The sequence below is a fragment of the Vanacampus margaritifer genome, chromosome 9, assembly GCF_051991255.1.
Source record: "Vanacampus margaritifer isolate UIUO_Vmar chromosome 9, RoL_Vmar_1.0, whole genome shotgun sequence".
Taxonomy (NCBI): Eukaryota; Metazoa; Chordata; class Actinopteri; order Syngnathiformes; family Syngnathidae; genus Vanacampus; species Vanacampus margaritifer.
The window spans coordinates 22,014,691-22,039,191 of NC_135440.1; the positions used below are offsets into that span (position 1 = coordinate 22,014,691).

Here is a 24,501-nt window from a genome sequence, read left to right on the forward strand (position 1 = left end):
AAAGACGAAAAGCATCGACCAACGCTAAAGAGCACATTGATGATGATGATGATGATGGTGACTCCGAGGTTGACGCCGAAGTTGGAAGCGCTGACGCGGCGGCTATGACGACGTCATAAAGGTTCACACGTTCAATCGGACGACGAAGAGTACCCCGAGTCCAATGCATATTCATCGGAGGAGTGGGTACAGTCTGCTACTTGCTATTCCCCGGAAAAAAAGGCCGTCAAGAAAGTGTAACGTCTAGTACCACAGTTGCACACATCTTGTTGATTACTGAAGAACGGAATAAGGTAGAAACAAACTTTTTGTTGTGATGAAAGATGAGAGTCCTAATCCTGAACATGCGCCATGACGTGCATTCATTCTTTAAATTAAACCGACTCGCTTTCATTTTTTACAGGCAACATACAATATTTCCATGTTTCAATAATAAGATTAACAGTTCGAATAAGAATAGGACTAGTATCATGTTAAAGCATTCATTCATTTTCAGTCACTCAGGTTGGAGGTTGCGAGCAAATAAATGTACAAAATTCAGAGGCAGAATCTTTTTTTTGTCTTAAAAAAAAGAAAAACCAAATGACAACTATTATTCTTATTATTGAAACATGGAATTATTAAATCGCCTATAACAAATGAAAGCGAGTCAGTTAAATTTACAGAATACATGCACGTCATGGCGCATGGTCAGGATTAGGGTTGTTCAATACCAATCATAATGAAAGATATGATCAATATTGGAGCTGCGGTAGTTAGTTGCTTACCATTTCTTGCTACTACAGGAACCAGAAGGAGAAAATGTGTTTTGTTGATTTTTGGTGAATATTTTGGAACATTGGTCATTTTTATCCCTTAAATGTTCCCAAATTGTCCAAAATGAGAGATATGATAAATATTGGAGGTGTAGTAAGTAGTGAATAAAAATATATATAAATTATTTATGGTGATTTGTAGACTGTAGGAGTGAATGTCAGACATCGAATGTCAAGCCAACTTTTTGGCCATTTTAACTTTACTGCTGATTTATTTTCCATTCTCAAACAGCTATATACAGTTAATTTCATTTAACTATACACTTCCTGTTCACTTGTACAAAAGGGATACATACTTAATGACTCCACAACGTACGGAAGCGTATTGCATTCACTTGGGGAAAAAAAAATAACTCCTGTTTTTCTGACTAATTTTTTTGGGTTGCTTTGTTTTTTTGAGTATTTTTTTTTCTTTCTTGTTTTTCTGACTAATTGTTTTGGTTTGCTTTGTTTTTTGGAGTATTTTTTTTTCTTTCTTGTTTTTCTGACTAATTTTTTGGGTTGCTTTGTTTTTTTGAGTATTTTTTTTCTTTCTGTTTTTCTGAGTATTTTTTTCAGTAAAACTGAAAAAAATAATTTGTCCAAAAAAATATTCAGAAAAACAGGCTGAAAAAAAATTATTCAGAAAAACAGAGGGGAAAAAAATATTTTAAAAAACAGAAAAAAAAATATTCAGAAAAACAGAGGGAAAAAAATATTTTAAAAAACAGAAAAAAAATATTTAAAAAAAAAACAGGGGAAAAAATATTCAAAAAAACAACGCTCAACCAAAAAAATAGTCAGAAAAACAGGACTTTTTTTTTTTTTTCAAGTGAATGCAATACGCTTCCATAAATACTTACATCCAATGTGTGATAAAAAGGGGAGGAGGAACAAACCAGGCGTCCCTCATCAACATTATTCAGCCTGGTTAGTTGTGACTCTGGCGGCTGCGCGCACGGCGCTCACTCGCTCTGTCTGTTTCAACTTCTAAAACATATCACCGGCACGGAGCGAGCTTGTTTTCCAAGGGAATATCCAGCGTCTGTCATCCATGGACTCTTTTCCGGAGCCCGTCGACTACCGCCGAGGTAAGCATTTAAAGTGAGAAGTGACGCTAGGCGGCGGTGAGAAGCAGCTGCTAGTTTAGCTTAGCTGAGCTAAATGCTAACTCCGCTACAGCTTGTCGCGCCTTGGATGGTTTACCGCAGCTGGAGCACCGAGGGGCGGGCGGTCGTGTTTCTGTTTAGTTACAGCTTTTTTTATTTTCCATACTCTCATGTTTTCCCTCAAATTTACATGCCTCCCCCCTTTTTAAAAACCCAGGCACGTGTATTATTATTAGCTTGAAATGGACGGCAGCCAAACTTTTTCTCGTTATATTGTAGTGTTTGGACGGATGAATAAAAATCATGTCGGGAGGGTTTGTTAAACGTAGTAAGTTGGCGAGAAGTAGTTTTTAAGCAGGGGTTGGACACTGGTGGTTTAAAAATGGTTGTTGGTGCTCATTACACTCAATGGCTACTTTAGCACTATCATTGCACTCAATGGCTTTTTTAGCACTAGAAGATCTTGAGGTCACGAACGACGTCCACATACCAGGAAGTGTGTAAAAATATATGTGCTTTTTTTTCTTTTCTTATGAAAATGATTAATTTGTATTGGCAAGAGTGTAAATTTTCCATTGCTGATGTCATACTTTGTCTAAAGTAAAGTCCTGCCATTTTTGCTGAAAACACCTAAAAAAGGAATGAATGAATATCGAGAAAATGTGTTTCCAAAAAACAATATAATTAATGTTCTTGACAAAAGTAACATATTTTCCCAATTAGTTTTTTATGAGTCAAAAAACTATGATGAAAAAAGTTGTATATTTTCAAGACGTATATTTTTTTAGGGCAAAGGTCGAATACAAGAATAATTGTAGATTTTTGAAAATAGTGTCTTATTTTTCGGAAAGTCTACATACTTTTGAGCAGAAAAGGCATATTTGTGATTGTCTGCCTGGCAGGAACACGAGTAACACATTGACATTCTTCAATTTAACTCTTGCGAAACTCGTCATTTTCAACTGGTAAATTGTCGTCTGCTGCTTTTTCTTATATGGTTAGTTGGTTTGGATTGGTCTGTGTGTGCTTTGAGTTGTCGTGGTCCCCCCTCCCCCTGGAGTCATGTGTCATCTCTACGGTTGTTGTCCTTAACTGCACAAGCCGCTGCAGTTCTTGTTCTTTTAGCGTTCCGTCCCGGCGGATGGGACTCCTCCAGAGACCGCGGTGTGCCAGCTGCGGCCATAATGAATGGGCCGGGCTCAGGATGGGTCTCCATGGCGGGGATGCTGGCACGCGTTTGTTCTGCCATCCCGCCTCACCACCCCCGGCTCGTGTTTGCATGTTTTTTTTCACTCGCACGCACTCTGAATGTGAATTTGCCTTTCACTCTATTGTATCCTTTAGGATTTCTGTATTTGTCCAATGTTCTTCTGATATTCAAATTGGGGGAGGGGAGGGACTGCTGTTGTGTAAGAATTGTTTGCGCAACATTACTTCCAGATTAACTGTTGCTTCAAAATGGCACAAAGAGCCACACTGAAAAGGGCACATTTGGAATTGCACTGCAAGATTAGGCATAATTTTAGATTTCCCCCAAAAAAATTATGTTGTATATTAGCTCAACAAGTCACATATTTCCAATGTGGGTCACTTTTTTTTTTAAAGTAAAGTTCTAGTACTTTTTCAAGAAAGTTGTATTTTTGAGAGAAAAAAGTAGTGAGTCAGTGTTTATTTGAGAGGAAAACATTTGTGAGAAAAATTTCTTCCTTAGAAAGTTGTATATTTTTAAGATGAATGTAGTACTATGTATTGCGAGAGTACAGTAATATTTTTAATAAAAGTCGTGTATTTTAGAGGAAAACGTGCATTTTTTTTTTTTTACATTAACTTCATAGTGTTATAAGACTAGTTTATTTTGTGTTGTGTATTGGGGGAAAAACTTTATTTTTATTGTAATTAAACAAAAATTCAACTTGTATATTTTCAAGATTAAATAGTAACTTTGTAGAATAAAGTTCTATATTTTAGATATTAGTATTACAACTTTTAAAAAAATACAAAACTTTTTCTTGGGAAATGTTATACTGCTACTTTTACAATGTGATTTTAACCTTACAAACATACACATCTTAACTCTTTTACTGCCAAAAACGTTAAATGAAGTTTAGTAAAAACCTACGGAGGGCCGCCAAGGACGTTAACTCTTTCACTGCCAGACGTTTTCAGAAACGGGTTGTCCCCACTGCCAGCCGATTTAAGCATTTTGAGTGATCTTTCAAGGTCCACAGAAAATGTTGTGTTTGGACTATGGAAACACACATACTACCAAATGAAAGATTGGACTCTCAGCTTTCATCAGAAAAAAAAAGTTTGTTTCTACCTTATTCCGTTCTTCAGTAATCAACAATAGAAAATGGTTACTTTCACCGAAATGCTCTCTTTTGAAACAAAAAACGGAGAAAAAGAGCTTTTTGTGAAACGATGTTATTTCATGCACTCTAGTGAATTGTACACTTCTTTTTGTCCATGAATGATGCCACAAACACCTAAATAGTGCTTTACTTCTGTAAAACGCTTTCACCAACAATGAAAAAGTGTTTTTTGATTGCAAAATACGTTTATTTCCATTCAACAGTGTAACAATTTGACAAAACAATTTCGCAAACTATTTCCAAATGTGTGCAACTGTGGTACTACTTACAATTATGTGGATGTTTCAAATACAGTTTTTCCTTTTGTAACGCTCTCCTGCGTACAAGGAGACGCCAGGACTCGCACACAGTTTACTTTCACTTTCACATTGGTCCGTTTTGCGTGCAAACGTTACACTTTCTTGACGGCCTTTTTTTCCGGGGAATAAAAAGCAAGTAGCAGACTGTACACACTTCCTCCGATGAATATGCATTGGACTCGGGGCACTCTCCGTCGTCCGATCGAACGTCCGCCTGTGCGTGCTCGGTTGCGCTCCGCGTTACGACACCGTAATAGCCGCCGCGTCAGCGGTTCCAATTTCGCCGTCAAGCTCGGATTCACCTTCATCATCATCGAGTATGATCACCGTCGTCATCAATGCACTATTTTAGCGTTGGTCGATGCCTTTCGTCTTGTAAGTGTAGAGCTGCTTGCAAACGCTCGCCATTGCCCGTTCCCTCCTCCATCTCGCTCCATCTAACGTCTTCTACTGCCGCGTCAATGCTTTCCAACCACGGAGTCACCCTCATCTTCATCATCTATGATGATCATCGTCAACAATGTGCTTTTTCAGCGATGCTTTTGGTCTTTGAAAAAAACGTCTCGGGTGTGAGCTCCTCGCGACCGGCCGCCATTTTTCCTTTGTCTTCCATTCTCATCTCCTGCTCGACGCTCTAGCTCCGCCTCTACTGACGCCCACCCGATCTTGTCAAAAGAGAGTCATCGCTGCCCTCTAGGGGCCAAAAATAGTCCTTAGGCACAACAGACAGACTTGAAACTTTGACCAGACATGCGGGAGGGTTTCCTCTACCCGTTTCAAAAAAAAAAAAAAAAATCATTGGATGACGTCTTTTGACGTCATTGGCAGTGAAGCGTAGGTTTTTACTTGACGTCTTTAAACGTCAGTGGCAGTGAAAGAGTTAAAAGACGTTCTCCAATTTTATTTTATTTTTTTGGGGAAACGGGTGGAGGAAAGCCTTGGCCAGCTGTGGTGAAAGTTCCAAGCAGATCTAGTTAGCCTAATGACTATTTTTGGCCCCTAGATGGCACCGATGACTCTCTTTTGACAAGATTGGGTAGGCGTCAGTAGAAGACGTGAGGTGGAGCTAGAGGGTACAATGGCTGGGGATGGGAAGCGAAAATGGCGACCGGTTGCAAGCAGCTCACGCTTGAGCATTTTTTTCAAAGATGAAAAGCATCGACCAGTGCTAAAGAGCACATTGATGACGACGATGATCATCATCGATGATGATGATGATGATGGTGACTCCGAGGTTGGAAGCGTTGACGCGGCAGTAGAAGACGTGAGGCGGAGCTAGATGGCTGAGGAAGCAGCTCATCGACCAATGCTAAAGAGCACAGTGATGACGATGATGATGATGGTGGCTCCGAGGTTGACGCCGAAGTTGGAAGCGTTGACGCGGCGGCTATGACTACGTCATAAAGCCTCACCGGCTAGCGATGCTAACACCGGAAAACACGGAGCACAACCGAGCACGCTCAGGCGGACGACGAAGAGTGCCCCGAGTCCAATGCATATTCATCGGAGGAGTGGGTACAGTCTGCTACTCAGCTATTCCCCGGAAAAAAAGGCCGTCAAGAAAGTGTAACGTCTGCACGCGAAAGGGGCAATCGCAGTGAAACGAATCTGTTGTGCAAATCCTGCTCCGTCTCCTTGCACACAGGGGAGTGTTACAAAAAGAAAAACTGTATTTGAAACATCCACATAATTGTAAATAGTACCACAGTTGCACACATTTGTAAATAGTTTGCGAAATTGTTTTGTCAAATTGTTACACTGTTGAATGGAAATAAACGTATTTTGCAATCTAAAAACACCTTTTCATTGTTGGTGGTAAGTGTATTACAGAAGTAAAGCACTATTTAGGTGTTTGTGGCATCATTCATGGACAAAAAGAAGTGTACAATTCACTAGAGTGCATGAAATAACATCGTTTCACAAAAAGCTTGTTTTCTCCGTTTTTTGTTTCAAAACAGAGCATTTCGGCGAAACTAACCATTTTCTATTGTTGATTACTGAAAAACGGAATAAGGTAGAAACAAAATGCTTAAATCGGCTGGCACTGGCGACATCCCGTTTCTGAAAACGTCTGGCAGTCAAAGAGTTAAGAGAATTATTTTTTTCCCGACAAGTCGTATATTTTGAGGCTCGAATCTAATAAAAGTCTAATATTTTGTATTTGTAAAATACTTGAGATAGATCAGATCAAAATTGCACATTTTCAAGGTACAGATATGAGGGAAAAAAAGTGTTGTTTTCCAGAGATTTTTTTTCTCCCATACTTAAAGCCCTTGAATTTTAAGTTTAATCGTACAATTTTACAAGGATGTTGTCACATACTGTATTTTGGGAGAACAAAGTTTTATATTTTCAAGTTTCTTTCCATTCAAAACGGCAATATCTTGCACTCGAGGACCGCCTTTTAGGCCCGTGGACCCTCGCGTTCACTTAATTAAAGAATCCCTCGAGACCCCGGACCCGTAACCCACCCCCCCCCCCTTTATTGGTCTGTTCTCTCCAGAGTGAGCACTGTGCGTTATGTCATCCCTTTTGATATGTGAATAGTGGCGCTGACCCCTGAGCTCTTGTCCCTCGATGACGATCTATATTTAACACAAGTGCCCCTCTCGCGTCCAGTCATGTGTGAAAGTATGCATGCAGACATACATTTACCGCATATAATATTAATGACCCGTGGGCACGGAGAAAATGCTTGCTTAGCCGCCTTGTGTCGTGACTTCAGAGCGTGCCGTGCGCAAGGAAATTTAACACGAGAGGCGAGGGCATAGCGTTTGTTGGAAGTCATGCTGGTGCTTTTGTTTTGATTCAGTAGAAGGGAAAGTGGAAAGAGGTGTGCAGGAAGGACAATGAAGCCAAAAGAACACAGTGTGACTGGCTTCTCTTCCCCCTCGTCTGACTTCTAAAGCATTCTGTTGAATACTTGAGCACAATTCTTTCTTCTTGCGGAATTACATCTTTTGAAGCCCTAATTTATAGCTTTGTTGTGAGCGCAGGGCCAGATTGGTTCAATCTTCCATCTGGTCACATTTACCTTTTGGTAGAATAAAAGCATCTGAATTCATCTGGTTCTGTGTTTAAAAAACACTGACATTTTGCCGGCTGAATCTTGCGTGAAACAACACGTAGGGTTCCGCCCACCTTTTCCTCTGCAGCGTTTGACGAGATTGAACAGGATTAGGATTATTTGCATGAGGCTGCCTTCTTTTAACCAGCGCTAATTGACTCGTTGGCAACGGCAACAAAGGCTTCCTCTAGGCCCGAGCCGCTAACTGGCGAGCATCGGAGGGGCGAGCATCTGTACCGGTTGCCACGAGTCAGGCCTATCCGGCTGACTGTGCTGTTCAGCCCCCGTGTAAACAAACACAATCCATTTGTTGGCTCTCTGCACAATTGCACATTGTATAGTGAGCGGGGGGAACTATTCTTCTACAGGATGGAACGCCTGCTGACTTCAACAGTTTCACCTAAAGGTGTCCAAACTTCAGCCCACGGGCCTAATAATGTAATGTAATAATGTAAATGACCAAAACTTTGGTGTAATAAATCTGACAATACACATTCACGTATTAGCTATAGCAGATCTAGAAAAAATAATCGCATAGGATTGTGATTATTTTATGAAATCATTAAATCCAAATTGTAACTGATCCTCCCTGTCTTTTTTTTTTTTCTTCTGTTTTACAGCTCGTGGCAGTGAGTGACCCACTTCCTGCCTACCCAGTAGGGCCGGTTGTTTCCCCCCCGCTGCAGTCTGTCACTATGGAACAATAGAAGAGGGGATATCTCATATCTCATAGAAACTCCTGTCCAACCGCACCCCACCCACCCCGTGTGAGGTGGGCGGCGGCCTTGTAATCCTCCAAAAGTGTTGCGCCTGCATATGCTCTTGTTTGTCATGGCGACTGCTGTAGAGTCGCTCAGACGGTGACACGAGGGCGCTCGGGAGGCGACGTGACGTTCGCTGAAGGCAGGAAGACCTCAGTCGGACCTGCGGAAGGAAAATGGAGTTCAGCAGGGGGTGAACAGCACACCATGTGGCACTGTCATCGCCCCCTTTTGCCACTCACAAATTGGAACAAAAGTCAATTTTTGAAATATTTGGAACATACTTAACCCGCAGCAAGGAATGCAGTGAACAATGGAGGAATGATTATTTTTTTTTCCTCCTTCTTTGGAATATCTTTGCTATTAGTCTGGTTGGTGGTCTCCCGGAGAGAAAGCCCACCAAAAGTGCCTTTTTACTTTGTGTTAGAATATTTTTCTACTCTTTGACTTTACATCAGGTTAGATTGTAACTTGACCAACAAGTAGCTGACAATCCTCCCACTTTCTTCTCCAAACCACCCCTCGAACACTTGACAGGCCGCAGACTTTGGCACGTCTCCTCGCTTCCGCACCACCATGGTCACGCTGCAGTCCAAATGGCGTTACCTGTTTATGTTTCTGGGCATCCAGCTGGTGGTCATGGCGCTGCTCTCCCGGGAGGGCTACCAAAAGAGGGTCACCTACTTCATCCGCATCTTCCGCAAGTCGAACAACAGCGCCGCGCCGCCTCGGAACCACACGGCCGCCGACGTGCCCCTCGGCGACGTGTACGCTAACCTCTCCCACCTGTCCAAGGCGGAGAACAATGGAGATGTCTATTACTGTCCCAAGACGTCGCCTCTCTTGGGTGAGTGGCAAAGATTTGTTTTGACTCAAACTGCCTCACACTGGACACTTCCACTTCCAGGTTGACGTTAGCGCAAATTACTTATCAAATTTGGCACCTTGGTAGCAAATGTTTTTACATCTTAACATCCAGATGATTTTAAGTCAACTGAGTGAAGTTTTCAAGGATGGCAAAGTTACCCCCCCCCCCCCCCCAAAAAAAAATGTCATCAAATATGGTACACCGAGGTTGTTTTTTTCTCTCTTCCTCCAAAAAATACCAATTATAACTCGCTGAATCAGTGTGGTTTTCTAGTCTGGCAAAATTAGCGCAAGATTATCTTGTTGCCAAATTTTGTACCTTAGTCCACTGTTTCTCAACCCCGGTCCTCGAGCACCTCTATCCAGCCCCTTTTTCATGTCTCCCCAGCCAACACAGCTGAAGATCGTTATCAGGCTTCATACGGAGCTTGCTGATCAATTGAAACACCTGTGTTGCTTGTGGGAGACATGGAAAACAGGCTTGATAGATAGGGGTACTCGGGGACCGCGGTTGAGAAACACTGCCTTAGGATCTTTTGAGTTCTGCGGGAAATTGATCATTTGTGTTTCCACAGCGTCTTGGGAGTTCTCGGTAATTAATTCAAATGAGTTTGATGATGTGTGAGTTTGAGCCCAGCCGGTGTAAAAACAACACACACCCAAATTGGACCAACCAAACAGCCTTGGTCAGTGCAGCCCGCCCCCTCAAAGTCCCAGCCTGGCTCAGCAAGACCCTGCTGCTGAGAGAGTACTCGGATGCACCCTGGGGAATTTAATTACCCCGGAAATTGTTGCTGGAAAAACTCGCAAAGTAAATTGTAAAGTACTCCAAAAGTTACGGCGGTGGAAAAGTCCCTTTAGTCTATTCAAAAATGAGTGCAAAAATACCTTGTTGCCAGATTCAATACCACAGTAGGGTTCCCTTCCCCCATCTTAACATTAGTTGACAGGGTGAGGTTCCCTTGGCGAGCAAAGTTAGCGCAAGAAGGCCTTATGAAATTTGATACATTGTGAAGTGGGTGTGTACCCACTAGCTAAAAAGCATGAACCATCATTTGTTGACGGATAATAATAAATAAATAATTTTCTTGAACTTTGCTTTTAAACTTCTTCTTTCTTTCTTTTTAACTCAGCAAGTGACCTACATCTTTTTCAGGTCGGTACCAAAATTATTCCACAAATTAATACCTCTTACGGAAACACATCTTTGCTTAACTCTTTGACTGCCAAAAACGTTAAATAACGTTTAGTAAAATCCTATGGAGGAGTGCCAAAGACGTTAAAAGACGTTTGTTTCAAAACAGAGGTGAAACTAACCATTTTCTATTGTTGATTACTGAAAAACGGAATAAGGTAGAAACAAACTTTTTTTTCTGATGAAAGATGAGAGTCCAATCTTTCATTTGGTAGTATGTGTGTTTCCATAGTCCAAACACATAATTTTCTGTGGACCTTGAAAGATCAGTCAAAATGCTCAAATCGGCTGGCACTGGCGACATCCCGTTTCTGAAAACGTCTGGCAGTCAAAGAGTTAATATTTGTTGTTTTGATTTATTTATTTTTTTTGTAGACACTTAACGTCATAAGGACTCTCTAATTTCTGGGCATGTTCATGTTAAAGGATCTTTATTTTCTTGTACTCCAACTTTAACAAGTCAGTCAAGATGGCAGGCAAGAGAGTTGAACTTGTTACAAAAATCATTTCCTTTAATCATCAAACTGTGAAAACCGAAAATCAGAAGAAAACCTGCTTTGAACAGATTCATGTTTCTTTTCAGTAGAAATGCGACTAAGACTGCAAGGGGAAAAAACACTTGTGCTTCTTTTAAAGAGGATGTGATTCAGATCTCCTTTTGTTTGAGTTCCTGCGTGTTCAACGTTAACGCCATGCCACACACTAGTCACACACAACCTTTGACATCCTGGTCCTTGTTCATGTTTGCTCTTTGCAAAATATTGTACTCTGAACATGTATTTCCTTTTGTGCTGCAATGTCACACAAAACACAAACTACCTTGATTACCTGGAAGTAGGCGTCGCCCAGAGGAAACTTCTCAGAAGCCAACTTTCGGTTGAAGTGAGATTGGAATTGGGTAGGGGGGGGGGGGGGCTCTAATAATTAAAATTCCTTCCCCAAAAAATTCTTGAAAGTGATTTGATGCTTGTCATCAAACTAGATTAGCTAGCGGGGGGCGAGATGTTTCCTGGGATGTTTCAGAATTGCTTGTCACAAGTTGTAAATAATACAGCACACACATTACTGATGGAAAATCTAGAAACAGTTGTTTCTGTTGTATTAATTAGCTGTTTTAAAAGTTCTTTAACAACTTAGATGTTGTGATGTGTGGTGCTCTTCTTTCACTGTTGACAAATTTATTTAGCTCAATCTGTGTTCATGTCTGTCTTTATACACGATGTCAATGTTGATCTTTTGATCCATCCACTTAATTGTTACATCTCGTTTCAGTTGGGCCGATCCACGTCAGCTTCCCGTCGGGTCTCACGCTGGCCGAGGTGCAGCGTAAGAATCCGCTGGTGGAACCCGGCGGGCGGTACCGGCCGCCCAACTGCGAGGCGCGCCACCGCACGGTCGTAATTATCCCGCACCGCCACCGCGAGCACCACCTCCGGTTCCTGCTCTACTACCTGCACCCGTTCCTGCAGCGTCAGCAGCTCAACTACGCCATCTATGTCATTCACCAGGTCAGTCATCCATTTTATATGGCGGTTGCACGTGAGATGGAGAATATGGTCGCCAGAGAATACAATACATGGTCAATTCTGGTCCCACACACACACACACACACATCTGTGGAGGGACAATGTATGGACCAGAAATTACACTCACAAGCTAAATAAACTGATCCTATCTGTGGCTGTACTCCATTTCCTCCATCAAAAAACGTCTTTCCTCTGGTGTTCCCCAGGGTTCTGTTCTCAGGCCCCATTTTGTTTGTCATCTACGCTCTTCCTTTTGGGCATAAATTCCCAAAATACAGCAGCTGTATAATTGACTTTAAACCATAGTTGATAGTTTGGTGACTTTATGGTCTTTGACCTTCGACTCTGTACCTGTATTTTTTATTTTATTTTTTTTATTGCGAAGAAGTTATCTTTATTCATATACCACTTTTAAACCGCTACACCTGTCACTAAGTGCTTACAGAAGACCTAATGTAAAATGGAGGTGTTTTATCTTTTTCTTCAACGCATTTGTGTCTGCTGTGCAGGCGGGCAACTACACATTCAACCGGGCCAAGCTGATGAACGTCGGCTTCCACGAGGCCATGCGCGAGGAGCAGTGGGACTGCCTGTTCTTCCACGATGTCGACCTTATCCCCGAGGATGACCGCAACACATACGTGTGCGACGCCAACCCCAAACACGCCGCCATTGCCATGGACAAGTTTGGCTACAAGTGCGTCGCCTCCGTTCGACATCAATGTCGCTTGTGATGGTGGTTACATGTGTTGAAATGTTTGACTTGCGTATTCGTGAAGCATTTAATAGTGTTCCTCATATTCTGCTGCTTATTGTATTGATGGTAAATTGCTTGAATGGTTTCGGGTGTACCAGGAAGCAGTTTGTGACAATTGGTGTGCCTCAAGGGTCCATGTTTGGCCCCGACCTTTTTCTTATCCACGTTAACAATTTAGAACAATTTTCCAATAATTTTTGCAGCGATATTGTTACCCTTGCTTCGATATCAGATGGTCACGTTTTGTGCGGTGCTCGCCCCGCAGGCTTCCATATGCGATGTACTTTGGAGGAGTGTCGGCTATCACGCCTGACCACTACCTGAAAATGAACGGCTTTCCCAACAACTACTGGGGCTGGGGCGGCGAGGACGACGACATCGGCATCAGGTAAGGGCCCTCGGTGATGTAACAAACGTCAGCCGGATATTTTAGTAACCGGACCGTCATGAACCGCTTTCGTCGTCGATTCACATTCCGAGCTATGCCGCATGTTCTCGTCTTTCCCAGAGTGTCTCTGGCGGGAATGTTCATCACGCGTCCGTCCCTGAAGGTGGGCCGCTACAAGATGATCAAACACAAGCTGGACAAGGGCAATGATGTCAACCCAAAGAGGTATGCCAAATTGAAAGACCATGAGGAATTCATTTGAGGCCCTTGTTTGAAGCCTTTTTCTTTTGACCCCCCCCAGTATTCTACTTTTAATTTAATACATTTATTTAGTTTTTGAAAATCAAATTTAGTAATATTCAGTACTATTTGTTTTTTTAATTGATTTCTTTGTTTACATTTTTGAGTTATTTATTTTTATTTAATTCATATTTTTTATTGTATTTTCATATTTATACTTAAGTATAATAATTTTTTTATTTATGAATTTTTGTGTGCATTTTAATTATCTAGTTTTTATTTAATTTAGATTACTAATTACATGGCAACTTTTTTTTACCATTGTATATATATGTATATGTTATATTTTATTTTTAATTCCTTGTTTAATTTGTTTATGATTCTACAGTAGGTGTTTGTATTAAATGAACATATATTGAATATCCATTTAATATTCTCCTGAACCGTTATTTATTGAAAATGAGCTTTGATTTGAATGTATGGTAATTTTTTTGCATTTGTGTGCAGGTTCAACATGCTGGCCAAGACTCGTCAAACGTGGAAGCAGGACGGTATGAACACGGCCGAGTACCAGGTTCTGTCGAGGGAGTACTTAACGCTCTACACCAACATCACCGTCAACATTGGCACCGAGGCCGGGCTGCGCCCAATGCCCACCATCCCGGCCTCCGCCAAGGCTTCCGCCAAGGTCTCCGCCAAGACTGCCACTCTCAAAACTGACAAATAGACCGTCGTCCCATTTTTTGGGGGGGTGGGGGGGGGGGCCTTATTCGTACGACTTTGCAGACTTAGCACGTATATATCCTGTATATTTTGAAAAATTATTATTATCAGCCTCATGTCGTGTTGGACTCTGTGAGTTTATCAACGGCGCCGCCGCGTGCTCGCTGCTCAAACCTCCGGATGCCTTCCAATATTTTTTCAATTCTATCTTCCACTATCGATGCGCCTTTTTTTTTTAGCATGTGATGCTGCTACAGTCAAAGGATACAAGCCTAGTTTACACGTTTTCCAGATAATCAATACTTCACAAGCATATCAAGGCACATGTTTTGCAGTCGTTTGACATTTCACGTTTAACAATGATTAACAACTGAGCCCACAAGCCTTAGCTTTGAACTTTTTTGTGTGTTAAAAGGGTTTGACACAAGATGGCGGCCAAAGGTTGCAGAAAATTGCTTGTCAAATTAATACAGCCGGGGAGAGGAATCCTTTAGAATCGAATAATAAAAAATAAAAAACGGATTAAGAATGATCACAAGTTTCATCCATAACTTTTTTTTTTTTCATTTAGTGAGTATAGTAAAAAATAATTTTATAAATGTATTTAATGCAACCAGTGAAGACAAATTGAATTAGTATCCAGTAATAATAGAATGAAAAAAAATTCAAAAATGTATAGAATAAAAGAGGAAAAGCTATATTCATTCAAAATAAAGCTTAAAAATAGTCTTTCGTCATCAATCACTATTTTTTTTTTATCTCTAAAAGAAGCTTCAATTTATGATTAAAAACTATAATCCGTCCATGCATTACAATATATATATTTTTTAAATCTATAAAAAAAAATATACACCTATTTTTCATCAATATGTCTAATACTAATTATTTTTGTTTTATTACACCAGTTTTGCTCCCTGAAAGGAATGTGGAAAAAAGTTAAATCATTTTCCATCAATAATTAAAAAGTTGCACAAGAGGTAAAGAAATTATTCATTTCTCTTGTGATACCCTTTCAACACATAAAAAAATCACTTAAAATTAGGTCTGAATATGAATCATTTAGTTTTGCTTTTGAAGCATATTTTTTCACTTTTTTTGTTTTACTTAAAAAAAAAAAAAGCCCTGCTTCTCTTTTAAAAAAAACAACTCGACATGCAAAAACAAAATCTTTCGTTTTCTGAAATGCAAAGAAAATGTATATAAAACATTTTTGATTTTCTGCTAGGGAAAGAAAAAAAACAGTTGCATCTGGCCACAACTAACAGTACATCTTCTCCTTCCTTTCATGCAGTAAATATCCAAGTTAACACATGCGCTTTGCCTTTACCTCCACCAAGCATACACATCAAACATAGACTAAGTGTGTTTATACAAGATCATCATAATCTTAATCCACAATGTTGTAATCAGCGTCTCAGGAAGCCGCCGACCAAAGAGAATATGGCCGCAAACCAGCTCGTATACCAGCTAGTATGGAAAGCTCTTTGTGCATTTATTCCATTTTCTTCATATCCAGCTGAAGGTCAATGTACGCTCAATGTCTAGTAGAACAATTCAGTACACTAGTAGAACTTTTTTTTTTTTTTTTCACCACTGATTCTACTTTTGGCTTGCTACTACTACACAACGCTCCCACCGCCAATATCCTTGAGTTCTATGTACTAGTTCTACTAGTGTGCTTTTGTCCGAGGAGTAAGGACAAAGAGCTTCCGAGTACATGGACCTTAGGATGGTTACCAAAGATAATGGAAAAATGCTCAAACGACTTTCGATCATAAATCGATGAATCAATCGTAATTGATTGATTTTTGGCCTTGGCAAAAATAATGAAGCCACTGTGCACGTTAGCAGGTCAGTGCACTGTAAAAAGTGTCCTGATGTTTTTGTTGAAATGTTTTTATGTTGCTTTTTTTTTTTTTGTGTGTGTGCGATGTTGCAGGTTAGTACTGGACTCGGGGTACTGCTAGCTCGTTCTGCTGATGTGTGTTCAGCGCTCTCGAGTGGCCTTAAATTCTGTAATAAATCTTTTATTCAGATGAGTTAGCTTAAACTTGTGGCGTGTGATGTATCTGATTGTGTTTGCAATTCGATTTTGTTGTCTGGGGGTGGGTGGGGCATGTGACGCAACTGCCAAACACATTTTATATCACTTTTTGCACAAAAGACACAAAAAGTGTTACAAAATCCAGTCATACGTTGGCTAAAAATGTTCATCTTGTCATCATTAAGTCACAGTTTTTCTTTTTAAAGACAAAAAGGGTTTGTTTACCTTTACTAGTTTCGAAGTCCTCTGCCGCCTTGTCATTAAAAAGAAAAAAGTGACTACCAGTCATACATTATATAATACAGAATAGTGTTACAGTCAAAACAAATTAACTAAAAAAATAATATTAATTAACTCTTGCATGGAAAGCGCCATGAATGATGACCTGGTGAGATATTTAGCCCCACAAACGGAGAGGCTTTAAATATTGTTGCTGCACAAACATTTAGGGATGTTAAGACGCTAGATGAAGTAGCATCCTTTGTTTATTTACTTTTTAATTCCAAGCAATTTGTTAAAGCTCTCATTCACTGCGCCCTGCTGCTAATTGAATTTTTTTTACTATTGTCCACAAGAAGAGTTATAATTGCACATAGATCACACAAGTTGGTGGCAAAGCACTTTTTCTTTATCTAAAAGAATCACATCAAATGCAGCATAATTCCTAGGCACCAAGATGTCAGAAGAGCAATAAAATGCTTTTATTGCTTTGGACTGAGCACGAGAACAGTAAAGTTTTTTTTTAATTATTATTGAATAATGACAAACAGCCAACGTGGGACATCAATGTAGTTAACATTTCTTAAAGTTGACAATTTTGACAAATCTTAGCCTTTTTGACCCAACTAAACGCACGTCATCGGTATAATGAATGGATCAAACACCTGTTGTGGATTCTGCTATTCAGCTCTTCGTTAGAAAATGTCAATTTGTGCAAAAAAATTAATGAAACTTTCAACAGTTGGACAAGCACTCAGACATACAGTATTATCTCTGTTTTGTGGGAATAACAACTGTTACTGGAGTTGAGTTGGGGACTTTCTCGGCCTCTTATTCTTTGCTGAAACACTTCCAATAAAGTGCTGCCTGAAATGTGGCCTAACCTGATGGTGCGCCATTCGAAAGTCAGACACGACTACAATCCAGTAAACCCTGTCAATGTTGGGTGTAATTCAACTGGCGACCACTAGAGGGCAGCACAGTATTTAGTTTGAAACTAAATTTGAAAGAATAGGAACAAAAACGAAGTATTTCAGCATAGTTATTTGTAGAAAATTATTGAACGTAATCAAGGTCTTTACGCCTACATAAAATGATGGCAGGAGGATGATTTTATAATGAACATTTTCGGGCGTTATTGATGTATATCATGAGATAACTGTTTTGAAGGATTTGATTTGTTTACTGTAGATACATCGAGGGTTCTACACTTGACAATATTTTTGTGTTATTCATAGCTCTTGGCATTCTTTCAAAAATATAAGTGTTAAAAGTTAAAAATTTAAGACCTTAAAACATATGCTGTACTATTCTAGGAAGTTTTACAATATTTTATATAGCTAATTTTACTTATTGTGGGGTGCGATGGGGGGATGGGGGGGTGGTTACTGTATACTGTAAAATCCAATGAAACCCGATCACTCCAAAATTCGCAAACTCGCCAGGGTGCGAACAATGAAGTGATATCGTGGGGGACGCACTGTATCTCTAACTTTCAGTTAGTTGAACCCCCCTCCAGTTCTTTTTCCTGCCCGGGACATATTCTGACTATGAGCTGTTGAAGGTGACGTCATTGTATTTGATTATCTTGCCGTCGCGCATGACCACCTCCTTCTGCGCCCACATTTCCACCTCGCCGTTCTTCTCCTCGAAGCGCCGCACCATCACCCGACCGGTGGCGGGCAGCTGGCACGGCAGGTCGCGGGCGGCCTCCTGGTACAAGCTCATCTTCATCATGTCCTTGGACAGGTTCAGTGCGCCGCCGCCGCCACCTGCCGCGGGGACCAGCGGTTGGTTCCTCTGGGGGGAGAGCGAGCGGGGTTGTCTGGGGTTGCGATGGACGAGTTTAGTGTCCGGTCGAGGGGTGTGCTCCCTCCGCAGCGGGGATCCTTGCTTGTTCATCGGAGAGTCCGCTAACAAAAAAAAAAAGAAGAAAGTGAAACTACTGTCATTCAACGGTGATTTCTACTTAAATTTCTATTGACTGTTTATCTACCTCGCCACTCTTTGTTGAACGGCGACGCTCCTCTCCGACCCGGTGATGCCGACCGGTTCCTGATCTGCGTCGGCGGCGGAGTGAGGTGTCCCACACCTCCGGCCGCTCTCCTCATGTCACCGATGACGCCCACTATGGATGCCCTGAGGGTGGGGTTGCTCTCCACCATCCTGCACACGGCCTGGCAGTAGGGCTGGTCGCGCATCACCTCCCGTATCTTGGCGGGACACACGCTCGGGGTGTGCAGCCGGATACGGGCACAAAGCTCAGCGATGATTTTGCCCATGGCCCACACGTCCGAGCGCTGGTCCCGCTGGCTGAGGCGCTGCAGCACCTCGGGGGCCGAGTAGGCCTCGTTGCCCATGTCCGCGGCTGAGTTGAGGCCGCGCCGGAAGAATTTGGCCAGGCCCAGGTCGATGATCACGGCTCGGTTGGTGTTGTGTTCCACCTAGCGGTAGACAAATGTTAGGTGGTGCGGGTTCCAGGGCGGTGATTTTCAAATTGTGGTATGCAAAAGAATCACTGCCTAAGTACATTTGGATTTAATCATTTTCTCATTCACTCCCATGCATTTTCACTGACGCAGCCCCATTTGCTCTCGGCTGTTTTACTGGATTTACTGGAAGGCCCACAGAATATTGTGTTCTATTGCTAGAAAACATGCAACCTACCAAAAGAAAGTTTTCATCAGTATGTATCAAAAAGTATATTTCTATCGGTTTCCGTTTTGGAGCAATTAGCATTAGAATATAGCTAAGTTTCATCATTATTCACCAATATGTTTAAAACAGTGGGGGAAAGAGGTTTTTGCAACATGGCCCTGGTTGATCTCTTATACTCTGCTGCCACATGTTGGCCGTTTTTGTAATAACTACCATTGCTTCGAGCGTCCTCTTCTGTTCAGAGGCTGCATGACCTTCTGTATGCTCTAGCATAAAAAAAAATATTAACGTCTAAACAGGTTTTTGAACTGGTTGTTTTAAAAAATGTAGCTACAATATTTATGGTTAATGCATTTTTATTGAATCATTTGAGTTTTTTTGAGTAGTTTTTGTGGTGTTCTTTAATATTAAAATGTTCACAAACCACTGTTCTCTAATACTGATGAACTATTTTTTTTACTAACTTATTGAGAAAAATGTGCAGATAAATCAACACAAGTGTGCTATTACTTATTTTGGTCCAAACCCTCAAATCAAACTTTATTTAAATAGCACCTTCCATACATTAAAATGCAACTCAAGGTGCTGAACACTTAAGACATCCATAAAAATATATTGATCATGATTATACCCACAAACACACCCACACCACCACATGGCGGGGCACAGAAAAACCCTGTGGGGATGACTACCAACCACCACAGGGAGCAATGTCATCCCAGAGATCCCCGACCCGGATTGGCCGTGGCTCGCCCCACACAGCCTAGCGCCACAGTCCCCCAGGGCAAAGGGGCCCCCGGGACGACCGCCCGCCCGCAGGAGAAGAGGTCCTACTATATTCTGAGAAGAAACATTTTCATATGCAAATGAGCTAGTCGAGTCTGATGAATACCCGCAGCCTATCAGCCACGAAATTTTGCATGGGGAGTCATTTCCAGCTATTACACCACTCATGGCTCTAAGACCTTTGAAAAAGCTTTCGGGAAAATTACAACCACAATTGTTTGGTTTTTGCATTACATTTCTAAGCCTCTTAGACTTTGATGGGCGACACGTGACTATTGAGTATGTTTGTGGTTTTGGCGTGACTTACATCAGTATAAAAGACAAGCTCAGAGAAGTAGTATTCGGGGGGGGGGGGGGGTTTCTTCTCTTTCTCTTTACACGTGTACCCACCATGATGTTGTCAGGCTTGAGGTCTTGATGGACAATGTCTCTTGAGTGGAGGTGCAGAAGTCCCTCACACATGCCCACGATGATTTTGCCTCGATTTGTTGGAGTCATCTTTAAAAGAAAAAAAACACCAACAAAAAAGAATCATGAAAGAGTTTAGAGCAGGAGTCAACGGCAAAACCTGCTTTTCCTCCTTCAGGCCTGAATGAATATACATGTGTGGAATTAGCATAGTGTGGTCAAAAACAAAACTTGAGAGGACTATTAATTTGGTCAGGGTGGGTAATGTATGGTCCGAGGGCTACATACAGCCCGCTATGTTCTTTAATCCGGTCCACTCAAAATTTACATTAATTTACATGCATAATGCATAAATCAAATAAATACATAATAAATGTACATCCTGTAATATTAGCTTTCCCACCCCTGAATTAGATCATGTCAAATTGTTAACGTACTGACCTGTATTTTGGACTTTACCGACTTAAAGATGGCGGTTTCCAGGTCCTCCCCGAAGATGAACTCCATCGGAATTATCCATTTGCCGTCTTTCAGGTTGATGTTGCCCAGCAGCTTGACGATGTTTGGGTGTTTGGCTTTTCTGCAGATAAGCGATGATATGATTATCATTTTGGTGGTTTGCTGTGGTGTGAAATTCCTCCACGGTCTGACAAAATTGTTGAAATTGCGACTCACTTGTACACTTCGCACTCCCTCTCCAGGTCCTTCCTGTTGATGAGTTGCTGGGGAACCTTCTTGACGGCCGCCCAGGTGTCATTGTACTTCTCCCGGTACACTTTGCCAAAGCAACCTTCTGCCAGAGTCCCGGTGGAATATGCCATCATCCCGGGCTACCTTTTGTCAGCGCTATGGAACGAACGCCAGTATTTACAGCACACCCAGATCACATCATTAATCGGTACACCTGCATGACCTCGCGAGATCCAAAACAAGGGGATATCAAGCGAAACTTTAACCAGTGATTTGCAAAGTTCACTTCATGGACAAAACATGGTGAATGTGGTTGAGTGCTGGTAAATATTTGTGTACAATAAATGCACAGTAGCAGTGGATCTAATATTGAGCCTTGAGGCACGCCATTTGAATGCTACAGATTTGAAGTTCTCTTGCATTGGCTGACTTCCTGTTTAATTTCTGGCATGGGTCTTGTTAGAATAGCCCAATTTCGTGTTGATCGGTAAAAAAGTTTTTTTTTTTTTTTTTTAATCTTTCCAAGAATGCTCCAAATGACCTTCAAGCGGGGCGGCACGGTGGCTGACTGGTCAGCACGTCCGCCTCCCAGTGCAGAGGACAAGAGATCGAGTCCAGGCTTCGGCATTCCTGGGTGAAATTTGCATGTTCATCCCATGCTTGCGTGGGTTTCCTCCGGTTACTCCGGTTTCCTCCCACACACACACACACACACACACACACACACACACACACACACACACACACACACACACACACACACACTGTGTGCCCTGCGATTGCCTGGCAACCAGTTCAGGGGGTTCCCTGCCTACTGCCCGAAGCTGGCTGGGATAGGCTCCAGCACCCCTGTGACCCTTTTGAGGAATAGCAGTTAAGAAAATGGATGGATGGACCTTCAAGTGTTGAAAATATACTTCATCCCCGAGAGGTGACGTTATTTTATTTATTTATTTTTTAATTTTTTAAAGCTACCAGAACTGAATTTGGCACGTGCCTAGGATACCTGCTTCTGATTGGGGTTTATTTTGACAAATTGATTTTTGACCATTTTTCCTCTCTGAATTCTGAACTCAAAATCATACAATAAAAACACCCTTCTTAGTAATTGCCAGTCAGTTCATCTTGTTATAAAACCAACGTACAAATACACATTTTAACGTACTTTTAAAAAATATATTTAAAAATCATTTAAAAATATATATAAAATATGTAAAATGCTTTACTTTTCATTCATAATTCACGCAGTTTACTCTAATTAACCAAATATTTAATGAAGTCAATTGAAAAAGTTGAATGTTTTGCAATGTTTCTTATTTTCATATAACAAAACCAATTATTTAATGGGACAAATGAATATATAAGTTCAAACATGAATAAATACACTTAAATAAACCTATTTCACAGGGAAAACAGACACATTAAAGCAACAAACATCACAGGACTTTTGCTAATGTATACAGTAAGTAGTGTTTATACAGTCGCATAGAACTATCATATTTTCATTTTCAATTTTTGCATATTGTCTTGTGCTGCTTATTCTCTTTGCTACCACATTTACCCCCGTCGTGCCACAAATGAAACTTGATTCTAATCTTTCAAGGAAAGGCAGGAATTGTCACATCTGTCAACGCATCTCCTCATCAACGCTAAAAGACAAACAGCGTGTGATGAAATTGGCACAAATAAGCATTCCTGCTAGGGGAGCGTCGCTGTCATCGACGAACACTGCCCACATTTTCCCACATTTTCCCCAGGAACATACAAAAATCGACCATGTACTTGACTGCAAGTCATTGGACTTAAAACTGAACACACGTTAACGCCAAGCCGATCTCAATGAAACAATGAAAACCTGACAAACCGGAAAAACCACCAGAGAAAACAAAAGGATGCAAATAATGAGCACATATCCTTTATCGAGTCAATATTTTTCTGTCGTAAAGCAAATATAGATTCGGTCTTCTTACTGTTGATGCAGAGTCGAGGCGTCAGGTCTGAACACGTATTGACATAGTTAGCTTTTTTATCATACCTGCTTGGGTTCGTACCACGCCTCCCTCGAAGCGGGCGGGCCTGCCCCGGCCTGACTGACTTTCTGCCAACCGTATAAAAGTCTACTTGAGACAAATGAATCAAACACGACCAAAAAAACAGGGGCTGCTAGCCATTAAAGCACTTAGCTCATTTGATCTCTCTTGCTAACCAAAACAGCAGCACCTACAGAAACACCTTAATTACATTTTCACTTGGCAGAGCTCCATTCACTCTTCTTCTGTTTGCTAAATGCCCAGTTATTAGCAAACAAGGGATAGCCTATTATTATTATTATTATTATTATTATTATTATTATTATTATTATTATTATTATTATTATTATTATTATTATTATTATTATTAGGCTTCCTAAAAATAAAATTAAAGGGATACTTGATCCATTGAACCATTTTCAGTAAAAAAAAGTTCATATTTTGTCCGGAATGAATTTGTTAACTTTGTTATTTTTCATGTACAATTAATACCTTTAAAAACAAATTTTCCCACTTGCTGTCGACTGAAGATGACATCACCTGTGCTGAGGAAGTAGGTAACCACCAATCATGGCTCAGCTGTTTTCTAGGTTTGGTCAGCAAACTGAGCCCTGATTGGTCGTTACCTACTTCCTCAGCACAGGTGATGTCATCTTCAGTCGACAAACTTAGTTTTTAAATGTATTAATTGTTCATGAAAGATAATGAAGTTACCACATTAATTAATTATAGACAAAATATTATCTTCTTACTGTTGGCTCAATGAGTCAAGTATCCCTTTAAAGGTAAAAGATGGAGCCAGTGAGCGATGATTTTCTTCACAAATTATTAAGTGTATACAAGACAGTTTTAACAAATATGACAAAAAGTTTATCTAACTCCCCCTTTAAGTTTAAGGAAATGGTTCCCCAAAGTGCTTGGTTTCTGTCTGACTAATTTACCTCCACTGGAGGTCAGCAAATACCAACGTGCTGACTGTCAGTTTCATTACGTTCTGTCAAGGAATTATGTAATCAAATATATTAATATTATACAATAAAATAGTGTTTTAAACAAATACTTGAGGGCTTAAAACATATTTCCCAAGTGCCTGAAATGATTCACCTGGTAGGCTACATTCCGACTTATATAAGTCTCCAACTACACTTACAGTACATGGAAACGGTCAGTAACATGTTATTATTGTCAACTAATGTGAATACTCTCTCAATTATGTAGTGTGTTATACATATTCAAGCGGGACGACAGAATGCTCGAGTTTTCAAAAACTTAAGAAAGAGAGGCTGTTGATCATTAAACATTGCGATAACCTTATCGCCAAACGGGACGTACCACTTTTCGAAGTAGGGGTGAGAGACTTAATTTAGTGTCAGTTTACATTCGTGTTCAAAATATGGCGTTTCCAAACAAACGACTTTCTATTTTAAAGTATTTATTTGGCTCTTATTAACCGAATGTTGTGTTAAATTAGTCGCCGCTTGCCAGAAAAATACTTTTTATCGTGTGCCTTCACCCCCTCCGTGTTTTGCAACATGTCTGAATTTGCACCTGCGTGGTGCCTTTCAGGT

The 24,501-nt window shown here is 40.8% G+C and overlaps 2 protein-coding genes across 4 annotated transcripts; one reads left to right on the top strand and one right to left on the bottom strand.

The window, feature by feature from the left end:
* The first annotated feature begins 142 nt into the window (after nt 1-142).
* LOC144057435 (beta-1,4-galactosyltransferase 3) lies at nt 143-16,148 on the top strand. 2 transcript variants are annotated; one of them, XM_077574995.1, is made up of 7 exons: nt 143-293; nt 8,262-9,249; nt 11,737-11,972; nt 12,500-12,687; nt 13,013-13,135; nt 13,256-13,360; nt 13,883-16,148. In XM_077574995.1, exons 2-7 carry the CDS (start codon nt 8,979-8,981, stop codon nt 14,100-14,102), a joined length of 1,143 nt encoding a protein of 380 aa, XP_077431121.1. In that variant the 5' UTR covers nt 143-293; nt 8,262-8,978; the 3' UTR covers nt 14,103-16,148. The 2 variants fall into 2 exon arrangements, with proteins under 2 accessions (XP_077431121.1, XP_077431120.1); XM_077574994.1 differs by lacking the exon at nt 143-293 and adding an exon at nt 1,632-1,885.
* Nucleotides 16,149-16,867: 719 nt separating this feature from the next.
* Nucleotides 16,868-22,917, bottom strand: LOC144057434 (uncharacterized). 2 transcript variants are annotated; one of them, XM_077574993.1, is made up of 6 exons: nt 22,874-22,917; nt 20,889-21,059; nt 20,655-20,793; nt 20,196-20,303; nt 18,358-18,805; nt 16,868-18,274 (listed from the first exon to the last, which is right to left on the bottom strand). In XM_077574993.1, the coding sequence occupies exons 2-6, from the start codon at nt 21,035-21,037 to the stop codon at nt 17,910-17,912; spliced, it is 1,209 nt and encodes a 402-aa protein (XP_077431119.1). In that variant the 5' UTR covers nt 21,038-21,059; nt 22,874-22,917; the 3' UTR covers nt 16,868-17,909. The 2 variants fall into 2 exon arrangements, with proteins under 2 accessions (XP_077431119.1, XP_077431118.1); XM_077574992.1 differs by having other exon boundaries at nt 20,889-22,903.
* Between the last annotated feature and the right edge of the window lie 1,584 nt (nt 22,918-24,501).